General features: G+C 48.6%; 1 protein-coding gene across 3 annotated transcripts in view; it reads left to right on the top strand.

Annotated features, from left to right (window-relative positions):
• The first annotated feature begins 4,725 nt into the window (after positions 1–4,725).
• Positions 4,726–23,274, top strand: part of PUM2 (pumilio RNA binding family member 2) — a 69,858-nt gene continuing 51,309 nt past the window's right edge. For 2 of the 3 annotated variants that reach the window (XM_073568289.1, XM_073568288.1), the window contains exons 1-2: positions 4,726–4,895; positions 11,340–11,518. In XM_073568289.1, coding sequence (XP_073424390.1) covers positions 11,367–11,518 — 152 coding nt within the window. In that variant the 5' untranslated portion in view covers positions 4,726–4,895; positions 11,340–11,366. The remainder of the gene's footprint in view (positions 4,896–11,339; positions 11,519–23,274) is intronic. The other variant, XM_073568290.1, reaches the window with a different exon arrangement.

Genomic DNA, 23,274 nt, shown 5'->3' with positions numbered 1-23,274 from the left:
AGAAGATTACCTTACTCCAGAGTCTCTATGGTCCAATCCTTACGGTCTTTGGCAAACTTCAGCCTGGCTCTCCTTTGCTTCTCATTGATGAAAGTTTTTTTTTCTACCTTTACATGACTTGAGTCCTGCCTCTAGGAGCCTGTGATGAACTGTTCTTGCCGTGCACTTCACCCCAGCCGCCATTCCTTTTGTAGGTCACTTGATGTCATCCTGCAGTTGCTGAGTGACATTCGAATAAGATAACGGTCATCCTTGTCAGTGGAGAGTCATTATCACCCTCTACCGGTCTGTAGCTTTGTTGTCCCCAATGTCTGCTGCTTGACCTTGCTGTAATGGACTGCTGTTTTAGAAATTTTAAGGATGGAGGCAGCATGATGCTCACTGTAACCCTCTGCTAGTAAAGCCAGAATTGAGCCCTTCATTTTCTCACTCAAGACTTTTCTTTTCAACTCCTTTGGCATGGTTAAAAGTTATTTTTTCATTCCTATTACTTTTGGGATATTACTAGCACTTGTTTTGCCATCCAGCTTGTCCTATTGCAAGAGGATTGTGAACACCACAGCAGGGTTTTTTATACTTTCCTTCGTTAAATAAGATTTGGTTCCGGTGATCACCTAATCAGACGCACATTAAGTAGAATGAGGTGTACTCTAATTGGAATTCAACTGACACTGGAATGGAATGGCCGTCAGACAAGGAGAGAAGCTGATTTCTATAAAACTCTGCAGTGGTCTCTTAATTTTGGCCAGAGCTGTATATTTTTATTTTACACAAAAACTGTGGCGAAATGCTCCAAAAACCATCCAAATGTTTTCCGGGCGTCTTTTGAGCTTTTCCATTGACTTGTATTGTAAAGTGCAGAGCGTCTTTTGAACGGAAAATGTCAGAATAATGGATATGTTACTTCTTTTAACCGCTTACAGTTTTTTGAAACATGAAGTTGTTAAAAGACATTCAACAACCTGATCATATGATCAGCGAGTCATTGCTATACAGAAATGCATATAGTCATGGTCGAAAGTGTTGGCACCCATGAAGTTGTTCCACAAAAGAAAGTATTTCTCCTGGAAAATTATTGCAATTACACGTTTTGTTATACAAATGTTTATTTCCTTTGTGAGTATTGGAACAACACAAAAAAGAGAAAAAAAGGCAAATTGGACATAATTTCATACAAAACCCCATAAATAGGCCAGACAAAATAGTTGACACCCTAATATTTGGTTGGGCACCCTTAGGAATAAATAACTGCAATCAATCGCTTCCTATAACCATCAACAAGTTTCTTACACCTCTCACCTGAAATTTTGGACCACTCTTCTCTTGCAAACTGCTCCAGGTCTCTCATATGTGAATGGGCCTTCTCCCAACAGCAATTGTAAGATATATCCACAGGTGATCAAATAGGATTTAAATTCGGACTTATTGCTGCCCACTTCAGAACTCTCCAGCGCTTTGTTTCCATTTCTGGGGGCTTCTTAAAGTATGTTTGGGATCATTTTCCTTCTTGAAGACCCATGACCTAGGATGCAAACCCAGCTTTCTGACACTGGACGTTACATTGTGACCCAAAATCCTTTGGTAATCTTCAGATTTCATGATGCCTTGCACACAGTCAGGGCACCCAGTGCCAGAGACAGCAAAACAATCCCAACACGTTTGAATCTCCACCATATTTGACTGTAGGTACTGTGTTCTTTTCTTTGTAGGCTTCATTCCGTTTTCAGTAAACAGTAGAATTATGTTCTTTACCAAAAAGCTCTATCTTGGTCTCATCTGTCTACAAGTCGCTTTCCCAGAAGGATTTTGGCTTACTCACATACATTTTGGAAAACTGCAGTCTAGCTTTTTTAAGTTTGTGTCAGCAGTGGGGTCCTCCTGGCTGGGTCTCCTGTCATAGTGTTTAATTTCATTCATATGTCGACGGATAGTTTGCGCTGACACTTAGGCACCCTGAACTTGTAGGACTGCTTACATTTCTTTTGAACTTCATTGGAACTGCTTATCCATCATCCAGACTACCCTGCGTTACAACACCAATTTTTCTCTGTCATCCATGTCCAGGGAGACTAGCTACAATGCCATGGGTTGTAAACTTCTTGATTATGTTGGACAAAGGAACATCAAGTCCTCTGGAGATGGACTTGTAACCTTGAGATTAATATTATCAACAGTTTTGGTTCTCAAGTCCTCAGACTGTTCTCTTCTCCTCTTTCTGTTCTCCATACTTAGTGTGGCACACACAGACGCACATTGCAGATTGAGTCACCTTCTCCAATTTTTATCTGGCTTCAGGTGTGATTTTCATATTGCCCACACCTGTTACTTGACACAGGTGAGTTTGAATAAGCATCACATGCTTGAAAAAAAGTTGTTTACACACAGTTTTGGAAAGGCAACAAAAATTTTGTCTGGCCCAGAATGCAGGCTTTGTGTGAATTTTATGTTCAATTTGCCTTTTTGTTCTGTTTTTTGTCTTATTCCAATTCACAAAAAAGAAATAAACATGTGTAATTGCAATAATTTTTGGGGGGGAAATGCTTATTCTTCTGGAACAATTTCAAAGGGTTCCAACACTTTCGACCATGACTGTTTGTTCTTTCTTTTGAGCGTTTTCTGATTTATTTTTTTTCAGTTTTAGCGGTTGAGGGCTTCTGAAAAAGGTGTTGTGTGCACATAGCACTCAGTATGCTGGATTTTTGGATCACAAACTCCAAATGTTAATGATGGCCCCGGAGACCTCATGCAGAATCCCACCGCTGCCACCACATGGGATGAACCTGTACCTTGCACCCTGCCTGATGTCACTATTACGGTCTGCAAACCCTGTCTTATGAGGAAAGGTTGCAGGATTTGGGAATGTTTAGTTTGCAAAAGAGAAGACTGAGAGGAGACTTAATAGCTGTCTACAAATATCTCAAGGGCTGTCACATTGTAGAAGGATCATCTTTATTCTCATTTGCACAAGGAAAGACTAGAAGCAATGGGATGAAACTGAATGGGAGGAGACACAGATTAGATATTAGAAAAAACTTTTTGACAGTTAGACTGATCAATGAGTGGAACAGGCTGCCACGAGAGGTGGTGAGTTCTCCTTCAATGGAAGTCTTCAGAGGCTGGACAAATATCTGACTGGGATGATTTAGTGAATCCTGCTTTGAGCAGGGGGTTGGACCAGATGGCCCAGGAGGTCCCTTCCAACTCTACGATTCTATGATTACGTCAGACGGATCACGTAATGCGGTCTCGCCACTTTCACCAATGTGACGTTCCGCACCCCATGGGGACATGCAAGGTCATCTTGGTACAGTTTTAAACAGACCCCCCCACCTTGTCCACAGTGAGAAGATTTGGCCCACGTAGTCACTGACGTGGCACTACACTCGCCCACAACCCTTTCATTAGCACTAGTGAAGCAGTGCCTGGTCAGCCTGGTAGGACTGCCATCAGTTCCTCGTTAGATATAAGCCCGGTCCGTTAACTGCATTATATCGGGCCAGAAACCAGCCCCAGTAGCATGGAAAGTTAAGCTGAGAAACAGACTTGTGGATTAGTGCATCAACATAAAAAAGCAGTTCAAGGTTAAATTGTATATTTAATCACCTTTAGGGCACACTATACAATACACTATAATCACGATGGTTATACGTATACAATGGCTAGATATGCAAATACAGATAGTGGTAGGGCAAGAAATAGGCAGATGGATCATGTCAATTACTGGGTTCTTGTTTGATCATGTGTGCGCTGGGCCACAGGAGGCATGGGCTGCCATCTGGCTCCTAGGTCCTTCACAGCATGTAGACCACCTGCATAACAGAGGGCGAGACCACGTGGCCTTACACTAGCCTATGGGTCATTTTCCTCCTGCCCTCTGGGCTGAACCCAAATCCCATCCCCTTGCCTCAGAGAAGAGCAGCTAAAAACTCCAAAACCTAAGATGAGTCATGGTCCTAGGGAGGCAGTTTTGGCGCCAACTGATCCGACCGGGCTCCTGCTTCTCGTCGAGACTAAGCACATCTTTGCTATCTGGTTCCTATTAGCCAATCTACATATCTCCCCTCCCTGGGGTGTTACAATGAATCGAGACCCTGAGAGGCGTTCGGCCCATTCCAAAGAGCTCAAAAATGTACACGATGTACAGCGTCGCCATAACTCCTCAAGGAAGTATGTTTCCAGAGTGTTCTTTAGCAGCTTGAGCAGGAGATTGCAAGTCATAGTCCTGCTCTGAGCTGGTCAAGGTGTGAGATCTGTCACTCACATCCTTTTGAGGCTTGACCCCCCGCTGAGCTAGGTGTCCTCATACAGCTGCATGCTGAAGTGAGGTTGTACGATCCCATTCCAGATAGGATACAAATGATTAACATAAAATTATATCTCCCATATTTTTCACACAAAGTTTTGGAATTTTCACTTTTGAGGAGGATTTGTGGAGTTTCCGCTTCGGTACTAAACCAAGCAAAAAAGATTAAAAGAAATGAATAAGAAGAGTTTTCCGAGCTTTATTTTCAGGGTGATTCCATAAAGGAGTTGCCTTTCAAGCAATTTCCCCATAAATTCATAATGGAAGCTGCTTGTAGTACACTCCGCTCACATTGCGGGGTCCTCTATGGACACATTGCGGGGTCGTGCTCCGGTGCCGGCAGCATCAGCTGAGGGAGGAGGAGGAGGAGGAGGAGGAGGTGGTGGTAGAGGCCGCAGGTGGAGGCCGCAGTCAGGAGTCGCCTCCTCCGTCTCCCAGGCTGCAGTGCGCAGGCGCAGCAGGAGGTGTAGTAGTAGCCGCTCGGCCGCCGCTCTCCTCCTCGCCATGTTGCAGTGACTCCGGGCCTCCAGCAGCTTCCCCGCTCCGTCTATGCGGCCCGAGCCTCGCTCTGGAGCTGTCACCGAACCAGGCGGTGAGTGAGCGGCGCGCAGGATACGTGAGGCCGGGGATCGGGTAGGACGGGGTAGGCCGCACTCGGGCCTGACATGTCGGGAGGGGGCCCGGCTGGTGGTGTGTACTGGAGCCCGGAAGGGTGCACGGCATGGCGGGGCAGAGAAGGGCCTGCGCGGGGCGGAGGGAAGTGCGGCCATTACCGGGCATTGTTCAGCGACTGCCATTAATCCTGTGTGTGGCCGGAAGCGGCGGGCAGCATGGCATCTGCCCGGGAGAGGGAGCCCGGGGGGCACAGTGCGACTGCCACAAAGGAGAGAGGGTGGTGAGGGGGTCTCCTGCCATCGGGGAGATCATGGGGAAAGGGGGTCTCATGGCACCAGGGAGAGAGGGATGTGATCTCTAGCCGTGGGGGAAAGGGGTCTCCTGGTACTGGGGGGGGATAGTAATGGTGGAGGAAGAGGGTCTCCTGGTACTGGTGGGACAGTAATGGTTGAGGAAGGGGGTTTCCTGGTACTGGGGGGATAGTAATGGTGGAGGAAGGGGGTCTCCTGGTACTGGGGGGATAGTAATGGTGGAGGAAGGGGGTCTCCTGGTACTGGGGGGATAGTAATGGTGGAGGAAGAGGGTCTCCTGGTACTGGGGGGTTAGTAATGGTGGAGGAAGGGGGTCTCCTGGTAATAATAATAATAATCTTTATTTATATAGCGCCAACATATTCCGCAGCGCTTTACAGTTGAACAGTTTCAAACACAACAGTCATAAGTAACAACGTTAACAATACAATAATTAAAGCGAAATAAGACGACCCTGCTTGTGGAGCTTACAATCTACAATGAGGTGGGGGCGATACAAAGCATAGGTTTGTATTTACAATGATGTATTTACAATGACGGTCCAGCCATCTTCAGGGGGTGGGGGTTCCTGGTACTGTGGGGACAGTAATGGTGGAGGAAGGGGGTCTCCTGGTACTGGGGGGATAGTAATGGTGGAGGAAGAGGGTCTCCTGGTACTGGGGGGTTAGTAATGGTGGAGGAAGAGGGTCTCCTGGTACTGGGGGGATAGTAATGGTGGAGGAAGAGGGTCTCCTGGTACTGGGGGGATAGTAATGGTGGAGGAAGAGGGTCTCCTGGTACTGGGGGGATAGTAATGGTGGAGGAAGAGGGTCTCCTGGTACTGGGGGGATAGTAATGGTGGAGGAAGAGGGTCTCCTGGTACTGGGGGGATAGTAATGGTGGAGGAAGAGGGTCTCCTGGTACTGGGGGGATAGTAATGGTGGAGGAAGAGGGTCTCCTGGTACTGGGGGGATAGTAATGGTGGAGGAAGAGGGTCTCCTGGTACTGGGGGGATAGTAATGGTGGAGGAAGAGGGTCTCCTGGTACTGGGGGGATAGTAATGGTGGAGGAAGAGGGTCTCCTGGTACTGGGGGGATAGTAATGGTGGAGGCAGAGGGTCTCCTGGTACTGGGGGGATAGTAATGGTGGAGGCAGAGGGTCTCCTGGTACTGGGGGGATAGTAATGGTGGAGGCAGAGGGTCTCCTGGTACTGGGGGGATAGTAATGGTGGAGGAAGAGGGTCTCCTGGTACTGGGGGGATAGTAATGGTGGAGGAAGAGGGTCTCCTGGTACTGGGGGGATAGTAATGGTGGAGGAAGAGGGTGTCCTGGTACTGGGGGGATAGTAATGGTGGAGGAAGAGGGTGTCCTGGTACTGGGGGGATAGTAATGGTGGAGGAAGAGGGTCTCCTGGTACTGGGGGGATAGTAATGGTGGAGGAAGAGGGTCTCCTGGTACTGGGGGGATAGTAATGGTGGAGGAAGAGGGTCTCCTGGCACTGGGGGGATAGTAATGGTGGAGGAAGGGGGTCTCCTGGCACTGGGGGGATAGTAATGGTGGAGGAAGGGGGTCTCCTGGCACTGGGGGGATAGTAATGGTGGAGGAAGGGGGTCTCCTGGCACTGGGGGGATAGTAATGGTGGAGGAAGGGGGTCTCCTGGCACTGGGGGGATAGTAATGGTGGAGGAAGGGGGTCTCCTGGCACTGGGGGGTTAGTAATGGTGGAGGAAGGGGGTCTCCTGGCACTGGGGGGTTAGTAATGGTGGAGGAAGGGGGTCTCCTGGCACTGGGGGGTTAGTAATGGTGGAGGAAGGGGGTCTCCTGGCACTGGGGGGTTAGTAATGGTGGAGGAAGGGGGTCTCCTGGCACTGGGGGGTTAGTAATGGTGGAGGAAGGGGGTCTCCTGGCACTGGGGGGTTAGTAATGGTGGAGGAAGGGGGTCTCCTGGCACTGGGGGGATAGTAATGGTGGAGGAAGGGGGTCTCCTGGCACTGGGGGGATAGTAATGGTGGAGGAAGGGGGTCTCCTGGCACTGGGGGGATAGTAATGGTGGAGGAAGGGGGTCTCCTGGCACTGGGGGGATAGTAATGGTGGAGGAAGGGGGTCTCCTGGCACTGGGGGGATAGTAATGGTGGAGGAAGGGGGTCTCCTGGCACTGGGGAGATAGTAATGGTGGAGGAAGGGGGTCTCCTGGTACTGGGGGGTTAGTAATGGTGGAGGAAGAGGGTCTCCTGCCTTTGGAGTGGGGGATTGTAGTAATGGTGGGAGAAGGGGGTCTCCTGCCATCGGCGAGATTGTGGTGGGGAAAAGGGGGTCTCCTGTCACAGCCATGGTAGTGGGGGAAGGGGATCTCCTGGCATCGGGAGAGCAGTGGTGGATTAGAGGGCTGAAGTCACTGAGGAGAAAGCGGTGTTGGATTAGTGGGTCTCGTACCACCGGGGAGAAGGCGGTGTTGGGTTAGGGTGTCTCGTGGCATCAGACAGGGAAGGGTGGTGGGTAGGGGGTTTCGTGCCACCAGGGAGAGAGCGGTTGCGGGGTTAAGGGGGGGGCTCATGCCACCAGGGAGAGAGCGGTGGCGGGGTTAAGGGGGTCTCGTGCCACTGAGGAGAGGGCGGTGGTAGGGGGGGTCTCATGCCACTGGGGAGAGAGCAGGGGTAGGGGGTCTTGTGCCACTGGGGAGAGAGCAAGGGTAGGGGGTCTTCTGGCAACAGTGTGATAGTGGGAAAGGAAGGTTTTTTTTCTGTCATAGTGGAGGTGGGGGGAGGGGTTTGCCTGGCAGGGAGCTGTGTGTGGTAGTTGTCTACTCTGTGGGGGGTTGTCTGTATTCTGTGGGTGGTCCCTTGTCAGGATGATTTCTGGCCTGTGTGGTTGCCTCTCTTGCCGGGTGTCACCTCGTCAGGTCCAGAAATGAGTTTATTCTCTAGATGACGTCCTCTGATTGTGACCTGACTCGGCCGTGACAGAACAGTTCAGCTTTGAATCTTACTTGGATCCATTTTTTCTGCACTTGAGGTCACTTTTGGACTCTTGACGTGACCCCCAGCCGACCACCATACTCCCAATGTCCGCATAGGGCATTGGTGTCCTTCCCCAATGGGTTGTATTAGGTGATGGGCAGATAATGAGGTTCCTACATGAAGCTTATGGTGGGCAGCAATGTGGTCCCCGGCACCGCTCCACAGGGGGCATCCAGACCACTAATTACCAAATCTAAATCTTTTGCTTTTTCAGTAGTAGACAGTACAGTACTGCAGACGTGTGATTCCGGAGTCTGGGAAAGCAGAATGCCCTCCCCAGTAATGGAGGCTGGTTCGGTCGCCACCCAGCTTTCCTGCACTCGGATACAACTAGAAAACAGGCGGTCGCTTCCTACAATGTGGGGCACATTCCTGTGGCTGAAGACTTCTTGGTCACATCACAGCGGTGTACCCTGAGTAAACAATGCTCAGGAAAACTATTCATCCTCCGCCTTCCTGCGCGAACGGCAGAGCAGAGCTGGTAAAGCCGTGCTCCCAGCATGCAGTGGTGACCTGCGTCTGCTCAGGCATGCTGGGAGTTGTAGTTCTTCCGCAGCAGGCCAGTGACCACTCTTGAGGGTGTGTGCACACGCTGCGGATTCTGCTGCGGTTCCGGCCGCTGCGGATCCGCAGCAGTTTTTGCTGCGGTGTACAGTACCATAATATCCTATGGATATTAAAAACCGCAGTGCAGACGTTGCAGATTTTTTCGCGCGGTTTTCCTGCGGATTCCGCTGCGGTTTGCATTTCCATTGTGGAGATGAAAAACCACAGGGCAAAACCGCAGGCTAATCCGCAGGTAAAACCGCAGATCTTTTGACCTGCAGATTTACCTGCGGATTTTACAAAATCCGCACCCCAATCCGTGTGCACATACCCTGAGCCTTAATATGCCCTACAGGAAACCCAATGTTTACATTGTTTCATCTTTTTTGTTTATTTTTTTATATAGAACCCTGTTGAACAAACTCAGAAAGCCTCCACACAACAGCATGCTGGCATTACCCAAACAAGCTGCCTGCAACTTTATTTGTGAAGGGGGTGAAGCTAATGAGGGCCGTAACCAGTCAATGGGGCATTCGTGCCTCCAGACTAGTCAGCCATCTTTCCATGTTATCACTGCGTACACCCGACTTCAGCGACGCAGTGTCGCTGCCGGAACGAGCGGCGCTCGTGTGCAGATCTGCATGAGTGTCTTGACGCAGCTCGCGCAAATTATCTTATCCCACCCTCAGGTGCGTGATAACATGGAAAGATGGCTGACACGTCTGGGGACACGAATGCCTCATCGACTAGTCAAAGCCCTCATTAGCATAGGGAAAGTGGAGGTTATGAAGGCTTTTTTTAACCCCTTCAAGCTGCAGCCCATTTCTGTTTTGGCGTATCCGTTTTTGCTTCCCAGATCCATAGCTTTTATTTTTCCGTCAATGTGGCCGTATGAGGGCTTGTTTTTTGCGGGACAGGTTGTTCTTTTGAACGACACCATTGTGCGGTGAAATTGCAAAAATTGTGCAATTACACAACTTTTTTTTTTTTTAACCATGTTAACCAAATGCTAAACTGACCTCCTGCCATTATGATTCTCCAGGTCATTACGAGTTCGCAGACACCAAACATGTCTAGGTTCTTTTTTTATTTAAGTGTTGAGAAAAAAAATCAAGTTTGTTTAAAAAAAAAAAAAAAAAAAAAAAAAAGCGCCATTTTCCGATCCACGTAGCGTCAGTTTTTCGTGATCTGGGGTTGGGTGAGGGTTTATTTTTTGAGCACTGAGCTGAGATTTTTATTAATACCATTTTCGTGCAGATATGATATTTTGATCGCCCGTTATTGCATTTTAACCCCTTAACGACCGCCGATACGCCTTTTAACGGCTGTAATTAAGGGTACTTAAACCACAGCGCCGTTAATTCACGGCGCTGTGGAAAAAGTAAATAGCGCCCCCCAGTGTCGGATTTTCTCCGGGGTCTCGGCTGCCGGGGGTAGCCGAGACCCCAGAGAACATGAATCGGGTCGGTATTTACCGACCCCGCTTTTGCGATCGCCGTTATTAACCCTATAACGGCGACCGCAAAAAAAAGCAGCGATTTTGCATTTAATTTCTCTTTCCTCTGATGTGATCGCACATCAGAGGAGAGAGAAATAAGGTCCTGGGTCCCTGCGGCTTCCTCTGGTGGGCGCCGCCATCTTGGATCCGGAGAAAACGGCGGGTGCATGCGCAGTGCGCCCGCCGGGAATCTGCCGGCTCCGGCCGGCAGATTCCATTCATTCATTCATTCATTTTCATCACTATGATAAACTATCATAGAGATCAAAATAAAAAAAATAGTAAATAGCCCCCCCCCTGATTATCACCCGCTTAGATAGGCAAACATAATGAAATAAAGAAAATATTTTACTTTTCATTTTTCCATTAGGGTTAGGGCGTATTAGGGTTAGAATTAGGATTTGGGATTAGGGGTAGGGGTGTGTTAGGGTTGGAGCAAGAATTGAGGGGTTTCCACTATTTACCAACTTTGGGGGTCTAATTTCTCCTGTTAACCTTGGGAAAATGAAGAAAAATTGGGGGCTAAAAAATCACTTTTGTGGAAAGAAAGACTTTATTTTCACGGCTCTGCGTTATAAACTTCTGTGAAGCACTTGGGGGTTCAAAGTGCTCACCACACCTAGATCAGCTCCTGGGGGGTCTAGTTTCCAAAATGTCACTTGTGGGGGGCTTATACTGTTTAGGCACATCAGGGGCTTTGCAAACGCAACATGACGCCCACAGAACATTCCATCAAAGTCTGCATTTCAAAATAGCGCTCCTTCCCCTCCGAGCTCTCCCATGCGCCCAAACATTGATTTCCCCCCACATATGGGGTATCATCATACTCAGGACAAATTGTACAATAACTTTTGTGGTCCAATTTCTCCTGCTACCCTTGATAAAATAAAACATAGCGGGCTAAAAAATCATTTTTGTGGAAAAAAAGTGATTTTTTTATTTTCAATGCTCTGCGTCATAAACTTCTGTGAAGCACTTGGGGGTTCAAAGTGCTCACCACATATCTAGATAACCTTCTTCAGGGGTCTAGTTTCCAAAATGGTTTCACTTGTGTTTTTTTTTCACTGTTTAGGCACATCAGGTGCTCTCCAAAAGCGACATGGCGTCCAATCTCAATTCCAGCCAATTCTGCATTGAAAAAGTCAAACGGTGCTCCTTCCCTTCTGAGCTCTGCCCTGCGCCCAAACAGTGGTTTACCCCCACATATGGGGTATCGGCGTACTCAGGACAAATCGCACAACAACTGTGGGGGTATGATTTCTCCTGTTACCTTTGTAAAAAATAAAAATTTGGGGGCGAAAATATCATGTTTGTGGAAAAAAAAAATGATTTTTTATTTTCACGGCTCTACGTTATAAACTTCTGTGAAGCACTTGAAGGTTCAAAGTGCTCACCACACATCTAGATAAGTTCCTTAAGGGGTCTAGTTTCCAAAATGGAGTCATTTGTTGGGGTTTCTTCTGTTTAGGAACATCAGGAGCTCTCCAAACGCAACATGGCATATGATCTCAATTGCAGCCAATTCTGCGTTGAAAAAGTCAAACGGCGCTTCTTCTCTTGCGAGCTCTGCAATGCGCTGAAAAAGTGGTTTACCCCCACATATGGGGTATTGGCATATTCAGGAGAAATTGCACAACAAATTTTGTGGTTCATTTTCTCTTTTAACACTTGTGAAAAAAAAAAATTGGTTCTGAAGTAAATTTTTTGCAAAAAAAAAAAAGTTAAATGTTAATTTTTTCCTTCCACATTGCTTTAGTTCCTGTGAAGCATGTAAAGGGTTAATAAACGTATTGAATGTGATTTTGAGCATCTTGAGGGGTCTAGTTTTTAGAAAGGTTCCACATTTGGGTATTTTCTGTCATGTACACCCCTCAAAATGACTTTAAATATGATGTGGTCCCTAAGAAAAAGTGGTTTTTGTAAATTTTCATGTAAAAATGAGAAATCGCTGGTCAACTTTTAACCCTTATAACTTCCTAACAAAACAAAATTTTGTTTCCAAAATTGTGCTGATGTAAAGTAGACATGTGGGAAATGTTATTTATTAAGAAATTTATGTGACACATCTCTCTGATTTAAGGGCATAAAAACTTAAAGTTTTAAAATTGCAAAATTTTCGCCATATTTCTATTTTTTTCATAAATAAACACAAGACATATCGAAGAAATTTTGCCACTAACATGAAGTACAATATGTCACTAAAAAACATTTTCAGAATCAGCGGGATCCGTTATAGCGTTCCAGAGTTATTACCTCATAAAGTGACAGTGGTCAGAATTGTAAAAATTGGCCTGGTCAATTCGCTGTAAAATGGCTCTGTCGCTAAGGGGTTAATGCAATGTGGTGGCGAACCAAAGAAACCCATAATTCTGGCGTTTTTACTTTTTTCTCGCTACGCCGTTTACGGATCAGATTAATTCTTTATATCTTGATAGATCGGGTGATTCAGAATGCGGCAATAACAAATACGTGTATTTAAAAAAAAAAAAAAAAAATTATTTTGACTGGGGCAACATGGGTATCGAAGGGGGGAGATCAGTGACATGCTTATGGCGCGATCACATTAAATGCCGCTGCCAGAGATTGACAGTGGCATTTAACAGGTTAACAGCCGCGGGTGGATCGAGAATCCACCCGCGGCTGTTAGGGGTACATTTCAGCTGTTCCAGACAGCAGAGGAACCCACATCAAAGGGAGAGACACAACATGCGCCGTACACGTACAGCACATGTTGTGAAGGGGTTAAAGCATTTATTTAGCTGAATTACATTATACAGGGCTGGTCAGGGAGGGAGTCTAATCACACATAGCTGAAGGCTGCTGGATTGGAGGATATGGTGCACCTGACAGGTTCCCTTTAAGGGAACTGTGACACCACTTACAGTTGTGGCCAAAAGTATTGACACCCCTGCAATTCTGTCAGATAATACTCAGTTTCTTCCTGAAAATGATTTCAATCACAAATTCTTTGGTATTATTATCTTCATTTAATTTGTCTTAATTGAAAAAACACAAAAGAGAATGAAGCAAAAAGCAAAACATTGATCATTTCACACAAAACTCCAAAAATGGGCCAGACAAAAGTATTGGCACCCTCAGCCTAATACTTTGTTGACCAACCGCTTCTGGTAACCATCAATGAGTTTCTTACAATGCTCTGCTGGAATTTTAGACCATTCTTCTTTGGCAAACTGCTCCAGGTCCCTGATATTTGAAGGGTGCCTTCTCCAAACTGCCATTTTTAGATCTCTCCACAGGTGTTCTATGGGATTCAGGTCTGGACTCATTGCTGGCCACCTTAGAAGTCTCCAGTGCTTTCTCTCAAACCATTTTCAATTGCTTTTTGAAGTGTGTTTTGGGTCATTGTCCTGCTGGAAGACCCATGACCTCTGAGGGAGACCCAGCTTTCGCACACTGGGCCCTACATTATGCTGCAAAATTTGTTGGTAGTCTTCAGACTTCATAATGCCATGCACACGGTCAAGCAGTCCAGTGCCAGAGGCAGCAAAGCAACCCCAAAACATCAGGGAACATCCGCCATGTTTGACTGTAGGGACCATGTTTTTTTCTTTGAATGCCTTTTTTTCTCCTGTAAACTCTATGTTGATGCCTTTGCCCAAAAAGCTCTACTTTTGTCTCTTCTGACCAGAGAACATTCTTCCAAAACGTTTTAGGCTTTTTCAGGTAAGTTTTGGCAAACTCCAGCCTGGCTTTTTTATGTCTCAGGGTAAGAAGTGGGGTCTTCCTGGGTCTCCTACCATACAGTCCCTTTTCATTCAGACGCTGACGGATAGTACGGGTTGACACTGTTGTACCCTCGGACTGCAGGGCAGCTTGAACTTGTTTGGATGTTAGTCGAGGTTCTTTATCCAACATCCGCACAATCTTGTGTTGAAATCTCTTGTCAATTTTTCTTTTCCATCCACATCTAGGGAGGTTAGCCACAGTGCCATGGGCTTTAAACTTCTTGATGAAACTGCGCACGGTAGACACAGGAACATTCAGGTCTTTGGAGATGGACTTGTAGCCTTGAGATTGCTCATGCTTCCTCACAATTTGGTTTCTCAAGTCCTCAGACAGTTCTTTGGTCTTCTTTCTTTTCTCCATGCTCAATGTGGTACACACAAGGACACAGGACAGAGGTTGAGTCAACTTTAATCCATGTCAACTGGCTGCAAGTGATTTATTTATTGCCAACACCTGTTAGGTGCCACAGGTAAGTTACAGGTGCTGTTAATTACACAAATTAGAGAAGCATCACATTATTTTTTGAACAGTGCCAATACTTTTGTCCACCCTCTTTTTTTATGTTTGGTGTGGAATTTTATCCAATTTGGCTTTAGGACAATTCTTTTGTGTTTTTTCATTTAAGACAAATTAAATGAAGATGATAATACCAAAGAATTTGTGTTTGCAATCATTTTCAGGAAGAAACTGAGTATTATCTGACAGAATTGCAGGGGTGTCAATACTTTTGGCCACAACTGTATATTTTTTTTGTGTTGAGCGAGGCTATGCACATCTAGTTGGCATTTGACTGCATGTATTGAGCGAGGCTGCACACGTCTAGTTGGCATTTGACTGCATGTATTGAGCGAGGCTGCACACAGCTTGTCGGCACGTGACTGCTTGCATTGAGCGAGGCCGCGCACAGCTTGTCGGCACGTGACTTCTTGCATTGAGCGAGGCCGCGCACAGCTTGTCGGCACGTGACTGCTTGTATTGATCGAAGCCGAGCACAGCTTGTCGGCACGTGACTGCTTGTATTGATCGAAGCCGAGCACAGCTTGTCGGCACGTGACTGCTTGTATTGATCGAAGCCGAGCACAGCTTGTCGGCACGTGACTGCTTGTATTGATCGAAGCCGAGCACAGCTTGTCGGCACGTGACTGCTTGTATTGCTCGAAGCCGAGCACAGCTTGTCGGCACGTGACTGCTTGTATTGATCAAAGCCGAGCACAGCTTGTCGGCACGTGACTGCTTGTATTGATCGAAGCCGAGCACAGCTTGTCGGCACGTGACTGCTTGTATTGATCGAAGCCGAGCACAGCTTGTCGGCACGTGACTGCTTGTATTGATCGAAGCCGAGCACTGCTTGTATTGAGCGAGGCCGCGCACAGCTTGTCTGCACGTGACTGCTTGTATTGAGCGAGGCCGCGCACAGCTTGTCGGCACGTGACTGTATTGAGCGAAGCGGCACACAGCTTGTCTGCACGTGACTGCATTTATGCAAACTGCATAGTTGCTGCCTCCTGGCGTCGGAGAATCCTGACAGAGTGCACTGTGCTCGCTGTGAGGATGAACAAGTCTGCAGTCACATAGTTAATGGACAACCCCTTTAAGTATTACGAAATCCTGAACAAAACTAGTGTCTGTAGGAAGTTGTACTGTAGGTGATGGGGGGGCTTTCTTACAGCACGTTCCTGTGGATTTCAGTGCATTTTGTCTGCCGTTGTGTAGCATGGAATCAGGCACTATTTACATTACAACTGCACGGGGTCCTTCCAACTTTGGCTGCAAATTTTCCACAGTCTTCAATTTCTTTGATGGAGAAAGTCACCAAAGGATGGGTGGTAAGTTGCGGCTTGGTTATGGAGACTGATACTTGGGACCCCTGCAACTGAGAACTGCAGATTTTCTATCCACGGAGGAGTTCTGTAGGTATTCTAATGGCAGCAGAAAGAATCTGCCTGATTTTGCTGCGGATTCGGGTAGAAATCTACAGAGTATTGTCTGCCCAGTGTGGACATGCGCAAGACGTCACACGTGGCAGCAATGGTGCGCCATGCACGTTTAGCTGCGGCTCTCATAGTGTTTAATACAATACTGCCCTCCCGTTACAGGTAATCATCGTTACGGTTATCGGCCTCTCTTACGTCATCTTGACTTTTGGTCACCTGGCCTCTGGGATGCGCCCAGCCCTCAGCCGTGGTTTGTGTCAGGCATTCAAGAAAGGTCTGAAAATACACATTTTCCATTCCACGGTGGTGTCTGTGGGGTGGAGGAGGGGAGTATTTGCCCTGCACCTCTCCTGTGTTTTCTTTCTGTGAATTTTCTCTTTAGTTTTTGTCTTTGTTTTGCTGCTTCTTCCATTCATGAGCCAAATGATGAAACAGGAGAAACTTGGAAAATCAATGCGATCCAGGGTGGACCAAGGTGTCTACTGACCGAGATGGTCGCTTCACACAGATGACATATGCAGGGATGCGTCATTGTACAACGCCTAGAAACTACAGTCCACTCCATCGGCTCATACAAAGCCATCCTGTAATTCGCCTTTGTTAGGGGGGTAGGAGAGATGACTCTTTACTGCCCACTGTTTGTATAGCTCCCTGGTTCCTCCACTCGTTTGGAGATAAATTAAGGGTGTATAGTCTCTCTTTTAAGACTACTTACCTAGGTGGTTAATTGTGTGGAGGAGACAGAGTACAATTCTTGCTTAGTCCTGCGGAGGTGCTGCAGGCACATTGACCACTAGATGCCAGGCTCCTGTACAGAATCCTGCTGGTCACTGATTAGTTCATCATCGAGGGGACCCTAGCGAAAAGGATTGTTCAAGAGGGCTCGTTCAGACGAGCGTCTAATACAGACGTGTACTGACAGAGTAAAAATCAGACCGCACACTGAGCAATGTAAACCAAAAGGACCCATCAGATGATAGCAGGCTTTTTTTCACATGTTGCAGATATTCACCTTGGAGACTGTATTTGGTCATGTACGAACAGCCGTCATGCAATGTAAAATCCATACATGCGGACGTCACACTAATAACAGTATGGATGAAAATCATCAGCGTTCCTGGATGAATATTGGATGACTTTTTGTTCTTGTCTGACCCCGGCCTAAAGTTGACAAAGAAATGGGCTTGGGTCCTATTTTGATACTATATTTCCCTGTGTTCCCTGCGCTTTGTTGGTTTCTCGCGCCTTCCCTGGTCATAATGTACTGCCCTTTTTATATTGTATATTGGTTTTGATGTTATTTTCTTGCAGCTGTAGGGCGTCAGACACCGCGACTTGCAGGGCTTTTGCAGTCTGTACCTGGGTGCACATGGCGGCTGTTTCTTGCCGGTTGCATGGCTTTTGCAGTCTGTACCTGGGTGCACATGGCGGCTGTTTCTTGCCGGCTGCAGGGTTTTGCATTTCTGCAGTCTGTACCTAGGTGCACATGGCGGCTGTTTATTGCCGGCTGCAGGGTTTTGCATTTCTGCAGTCTGTACCTTGGTGCATGGCGGCTGTTTATTGCCAGTTGCAGGGTTTTGCATTTCTGCAGTCTGTACCTGGGTGCACATGGCGGCTGTATCTTGCCGGTTGCAGGGTTTTGCATTTCTGCAGTCTGTACCTGGGTGCACATGGCGGCTGTATCTTGCCGGTTGCAGGGTTTTGCATTTCTGCAGTCTGTACCTGGGTGCACATGGCGGCTGTATCTTGCCGGTTGCAGGGTTTTGTATTTCTGCAGTCTGTACCTGGGTGCACATGGCGGCTGTATCTTGCCGGTTGCAGGGTTTTGCATTTCTGCAGTCTGTACCTGGGTGCACATGGCGGCTGTATCTTGCCGGTTGCAGGGTTTTGCATTTCTGCAGTCTGTACCTAGGTGCACATGGCGGCTGTTTATTGCCGGCTGCAGGGTTTTGCATTTCTGCAGTCTGTACCTTGGTGCATGGCGGCTGTTTATTGCCAGTTGCAGGGTTTTGCATTTCTGCAGTCTGTACCTGGGTGCACATGGCGGCTGTATCTTGCCGGTTGCAGGGTTTTGCATTTCTGCAGTCTGTACCTGGGTGCACATGGCGGCTGTATCTTGCCGGTTGCAGGGTTTTGCATTTCTGCAGTCTGTACCTGGGTGCACATGGCGGCTGTATCTTGCCGGTTGCAGGGTTTTGCATTTCTGCAGTCTGTACCTGGGTGCACATGGCGGCTGTATCTTGCCGGTTGCAGGGTTTTGTATTTCTGCAGTCTGTACCTGGGTGCACATGGCGGCTGTATCTTGCCGGTTGCAGGGTTTTGCATTTCTGCAGTCTGTACCTGGGTGCACATGGCGGCTGTATCTTGCCGGTTGCAGGGTTTTGCATTTCTGCAGTCTGTACCTAGGTGCACATGGCGGCTGTTTATTGCCGGCTGCAGGGTTTTGCATTTCTGCAGTCTGTACCTTGGTGCATGGCGGCTGTTTATTGCCAGTTGCAGGGTTTTGCATTTCTGCAGTCTGTACCTGGGTGCACATGGCGGCTGTATCTTGCCGGTTGCAGGGTTTTGCATTTCTGCAGTCTGTACCTGGGTGCACATGGCGGCTGTATCTTGCCGGTTGCAGGGTTTTGCATTTCTGCAGTCTGTACCTGGGTGCACATGGCGGCTGTATCTTGCCGGTTGCAGGGTTTTGCATTTCTGCAGTCTGTACCTGGGTGCACATGGCGGCTGTTTATTGCCGGCTGCAGGGTTTTGCATTTCTGCAGTCTGTACCTTGGTGCATGGCGGCTGTTTATTGCCAGTTGCAGGGTTTTGCATTTCTGCAGTCTGTACCTGGGTGCACATGGCGGCTGTATCTTGCCGGTTGCAGGGTTTTGCATTTCTGCAGTCTGTACCTGGGTGCACATGGCGGCTGTATCTTGCCGGTTGCAGGGTTTTGCATTTCTGCAGTCTGTACCTGGGTGCACATGGCGGCTGTATCTTGCCGGTTGCAGGGTTTTGTATTTCTGCAGTCTGTACCTGGGTGCACATGGCGGCTGTATCTTGCCGGTTGCAGGGTTTTGCATTTCTGCAGTCTGTACCTGGGTGCACATGGCGGCTGTATCTTGCCGGTTGCAGGGTTTTGCATTTCTGCAGTCTGTACCTGGGTGCACATGGCGGCTGTTTCTTGCCGGTTGCAGGGTTTTGCATTCCTGCAGTCTGTACCTGGGTGCACATGGCGGCTGTTTCTTGCCGGCCTCAGGGTTTTGCATTTCTGCAGTCTGTACCTGGGTGCACATGGCGGCTGTTTATTGCCGGCTGCAGGGTTTTGCATTTCTGCAGTCTGTACCTGGGTGCACATGGCGGTTGTTTCTTGCTGGCCGCAGGGTTTTGCATTTCTGCAGTCTGTACCTGGGTGCACATGGCTGTTTCTTGCCGGTTGCAGGGTTTTGCATTTCTGCAGTCTGTACCTAGGTGCACATGGCGGCTGTTTCTTGCCGGTTGCAGGGTTTTGCATTTCTGCAGTCTGTACCTGGGTGCACATGGCGGCTGTTTATTGCCGGTTGCAGGGTTTTGCATTTCTGCAGTCTGTACCTAGGTGCACATGGCGGCTGTTTATTGCCGGCTGCAGGGTTTTGCATTTCTGCAGTCTGTACCTGGGTGCACATGGCGGCTGTTTCTTGCTGGCCGCAGGGTTTTGCATTTCTGCAGTCTGTACCTGGGTGCACATGGCGGCTGTTTATTGCCGGTTGCAGGGTTTTGCATTTCTGCAGTCTGTACCTGGGTGCACATGGCGGCTGTTTCTTGCCGGTTGCAGGGTTTTGCATTTCTGCAGTCTGTACCTTGGTGCACATGGCGGCTGTTTCTTGCCGGTTGCAGGGTTTTACATTTCTGCGGTCTGTACCTGGGTGCACATGGCGGCTGTTTATTGCCGGCCGCAGGGATTTGCATTTCTGCAGTCTGTACCTGGGTGCACATGGCGGCTGTTTATTGCCGGTTGCAGGGTTTTGCATTTCTGCAGTCTGTACCTGGGTGCACATGGCGGCTGTATCTTGCCGGTTGCAGGGTTTTGTATTTCTGCAGTCTGTACCTAGGTGCACATGGCGGCTGTTTCTTGCCGGTTGCAGGGTTTTGCATTTCTGCAGTCTGTACCTAGGTGCACATGGCGGCTGTTTATTGCCGGCTGCAGGGTTTTGCATTTCTGCAGTCTGTACCTTGGTGCATGGCGGCTGTTTATTGCCAGTTGCAGGGTTTTGCATTTCTGCAGTCTGTACCTGGGTGCACATGGCGGCAGTATCTTGCCGGTTGCAGGGTTTTGCATTTCTGCAGTCTGTACCTGGGTGCACATGGTGGCTGTTTCTTGCCGGTTGCAGGGTTTTGCATTCCTGCAGTCTGTACCTGGGTGCACATGGCGGCTGTTTCTTGCCGGTTGCAGGGTTTTGCATTCCTGCAGTCTGTACCTGGGTGCACATGGCGGCTGTTTCTTGCCGGCCTCAGGGTTTTGCATTTCTGCAGTCTGTACCTTGGTGCATGGCGGCTGTTTATTGCCAGTTGCAGGGTTTTGCATTTCTGCAGTCTGTACCTGGGTGCACATGGCGGCTGTATCTTGCCGGTTGCAGGGTTTTGCATTTCTGCAGTCTGTACCTGGGTGCACATGGCGGCTGTTTCTTGCCGGTTGCAGGGTTTTGCATTCCTGCAGTCTGTACCTGGGTGCACATGGCGGCTGTTTCTTGCCGGCCTCAGGGTTTTGCATTTCTGCAGTCTGTACCTGGGTGCACATGGCGGCTGTTTATTGCCGGCTGCAGGGTTTTGCATTTCTGCAGTCTGTACCTGGGTGCACATGGCGGTTGTTTCTTGCTGGCCGCAGGGTTTTGCATTTCTGCAGTCTGTACCTGGGTGCACATGGCTGTTTCTTGCCGGTTGCAGGGTTTTGCATTTCTGCAGTCTGTACCTAGGTGCACATGGCGGCTGTTTATTGCCGGCTGCAGGGTTTTGCATTTCTGCAGTCTGTACCTGGGTGCACATGGCGGCTGTTTCTTGCTGGCCGCAGGGTTTTGCATTTCTGCAGTCTGTACCTGGGTGCACATGGCGGCTGTTTCTTGCTGGCCGCAGGGTTTTGCATTTCTGCAGTCTGTACCTGGGTGCACATGGCGGCTGTTTATTGCCGGTTGCAGGGTTTTGCATTTCTGCAGTCTGTACCTGGGTGCACATGGCGGCTGTTTCTTGCCGGTTGCAGGGTTTTGCATTTCTGCAGTCTGTACCTTGGTGCACATGGCGGCTGTTTCTTGCCGGTTGCAGGGTTTTACATTTCTGCAGTCTGTACCTGGGTGCACATGGCGGCTGTTTATTGCCGGCCGCAGGGATTTGCATTTCTGCAGTCTGTACCTGGGTGCACATGGCGACTGTTTATTGCCGGTTGCAGGGTTTTGCATTTCTGCAGTCTGTACCTGGGTGCACATGGCGGCTGTTTATTGCCGGCTGCAGGGTTTTGCATTTCTGCAGTCTGTACCTAGGTGCACATGGCGGCTGTTTATTGCCGGCTGCAGGGTTTTGCATTTCTGCAGTCTGTACCTGGGTGCACATGGCGGCTGTTTCTTGCCGGTTGCAGGGTTTTGCATTTCTGCAGTCTGTACCTGGGTGCACATGGCGGCTGTTTATTGCCGGTTGCAGGGTTTTGCATTTCTGCAGTCTGTACCTAGGTGCACATGGCGGTTGTTTCTTGCTGGCCGCAGGGTTTTGCATTTCTGCAGTCTGTACCTGGGTGCACATGGCGGCTGTTTCTTGCCGGTTGCAGGGTTTTGCATTTCTGCAGTCTGTACCTGGGTGCACATGGTGGCTGTTTATTGCCGGTTGCAGGGTTTTGCATTTCTGCAGTCTGTACCTGGGTGCACATGGCGGCTGTTTCTTGCCGGCTGCAGGATTTTGTATTTCTGCAGTCTGTACCTGGGTGCACATGGCGGCTGTTTCTTGCCGGTTGCAGGGTTTTGCATTTCTGCAGTCTGTACCTGGGTGCACATGGCGGCTGTTTATTGCCGGTTGCAGGGTTTTGCATTTCTGCAGTCTGTACCTGGGTGCACATGGCGGCTGTTTATTGCCGGTTGCAGGGTTTTGCATTTCTGCAGTCTGTACCTAGGTGCACATGGCGGCTGTTTCTTGCCGGTTGCAGGGTTTTGCATTTCTGCAGTCTGTACCTGGGTGCACATGGCGGCAGTTTATTGCCGGTTGCAGGGTTTTGCATTTCTGCAGTCTGTACCTGGGTGCACATGGCGGCTGTTTATTGCCGGTTGCAGGGTTTTGCATTTCTGCAGTCTGTACCTGGGTGCACATGGCGGCTGTTTATTGCCGGTTGCAGGGTTTTGCATTTATGCAGTCTGTACCTAGGTGCACATGGCAGCTGTTTCTTGCCGGTTGCAGGGTTTTGTATTTCTGCAGTCTGTACCTGGGTGCACATGGCGGCTGTTTCTTGCCGGTTGCAGGGTTTTGCATTTCTGCAGTCTGTACCTGGGTGCACATGGCGGCTGTTTCTTGCCGGCTGCAGGGTTTTGCATTTCTGCAGTCTGTACCTGGGTGCACATGGCGGCTGTTTCTTGCCAGTTGCAGGGTTTTGCATTTCTGCAGTCTTTACCTGGGTGCACACGGCATCTGCTTCTTGCCGGCCGCGGTTGTGTAACGTGAGGTTTACCTCCGTCAGCTCTTTTTCTGGCGGCCAGAACTTCTGCATCACTTCCTCCCCATCTGGCTATAAAGCAGATCTGAAAGGTTGCGATTTGCGCGATTCAGGGTGTAAACTACTTTCACTCCTCGTACTTCTATAGCCTGAAAGTAAGAACTTGTAGAAACAGGTGAATTTCCTACCTGGCCGAGCGGCATTCCCCTCCCCATTAGTGTATGTGGCTCTGCTTCCTCCCCATGTACCGATGTAGCAGTGATCTATTAACTTTTTTCCTACTTGTGGTTCATTTTGCTGTAATGCATGCACATCCTGGCGAGCTTTTAGTCATTTCCCTCTCTGAGCAAGCAGAGCTGCAGTGTAAAGCAGGGATGGCAGAATTCGTCTGTTCCTCTGGGAAGGGTGAAGTATTTCAAGCTGCCTGTGACTTTATTTGAAGAATGCAAGCAAGTCTTAATTTTTTTTTTTTAGGGCTTAAAACACCCTACAGATAATGGGGGGCCAGGTCCTGAGACATCCCCCTCAATCGATTGCACAAAATGATTGATGTGCGCTGCGCAGGAAGCAGGAGGGGCAGACTGCGCTGCACAGAATCGTGGAAAGTCCAGTCCCAAATCTACACCCATCTAACGAGTGTTTTGTAAGTCCGGTCGAGGTCTCGGGACCCTCACCAGAGT

The sequence above is a fragment of the Dendrobates tinctorius genome, unplaced genomic scaffold (genome assembly GCF_039654945.1).
Source record: "Dendrobates tinctorius isolate UK_male_01 unplaced genomic scaffold, ASM3965494v1 ptg000021l, whole genome shotgun sequence".
Lineage (NCBI taxonomy): Eukaryota > Metazoa > Chordata > Amphibia > Anura > Dendrobatidae > Dendrobates > Dendrobates tinctorius.
Note: the sequence above shows the minus strand (reverse complement) of the source record. Positions and strands in the feature narration are given on the sequence as shown.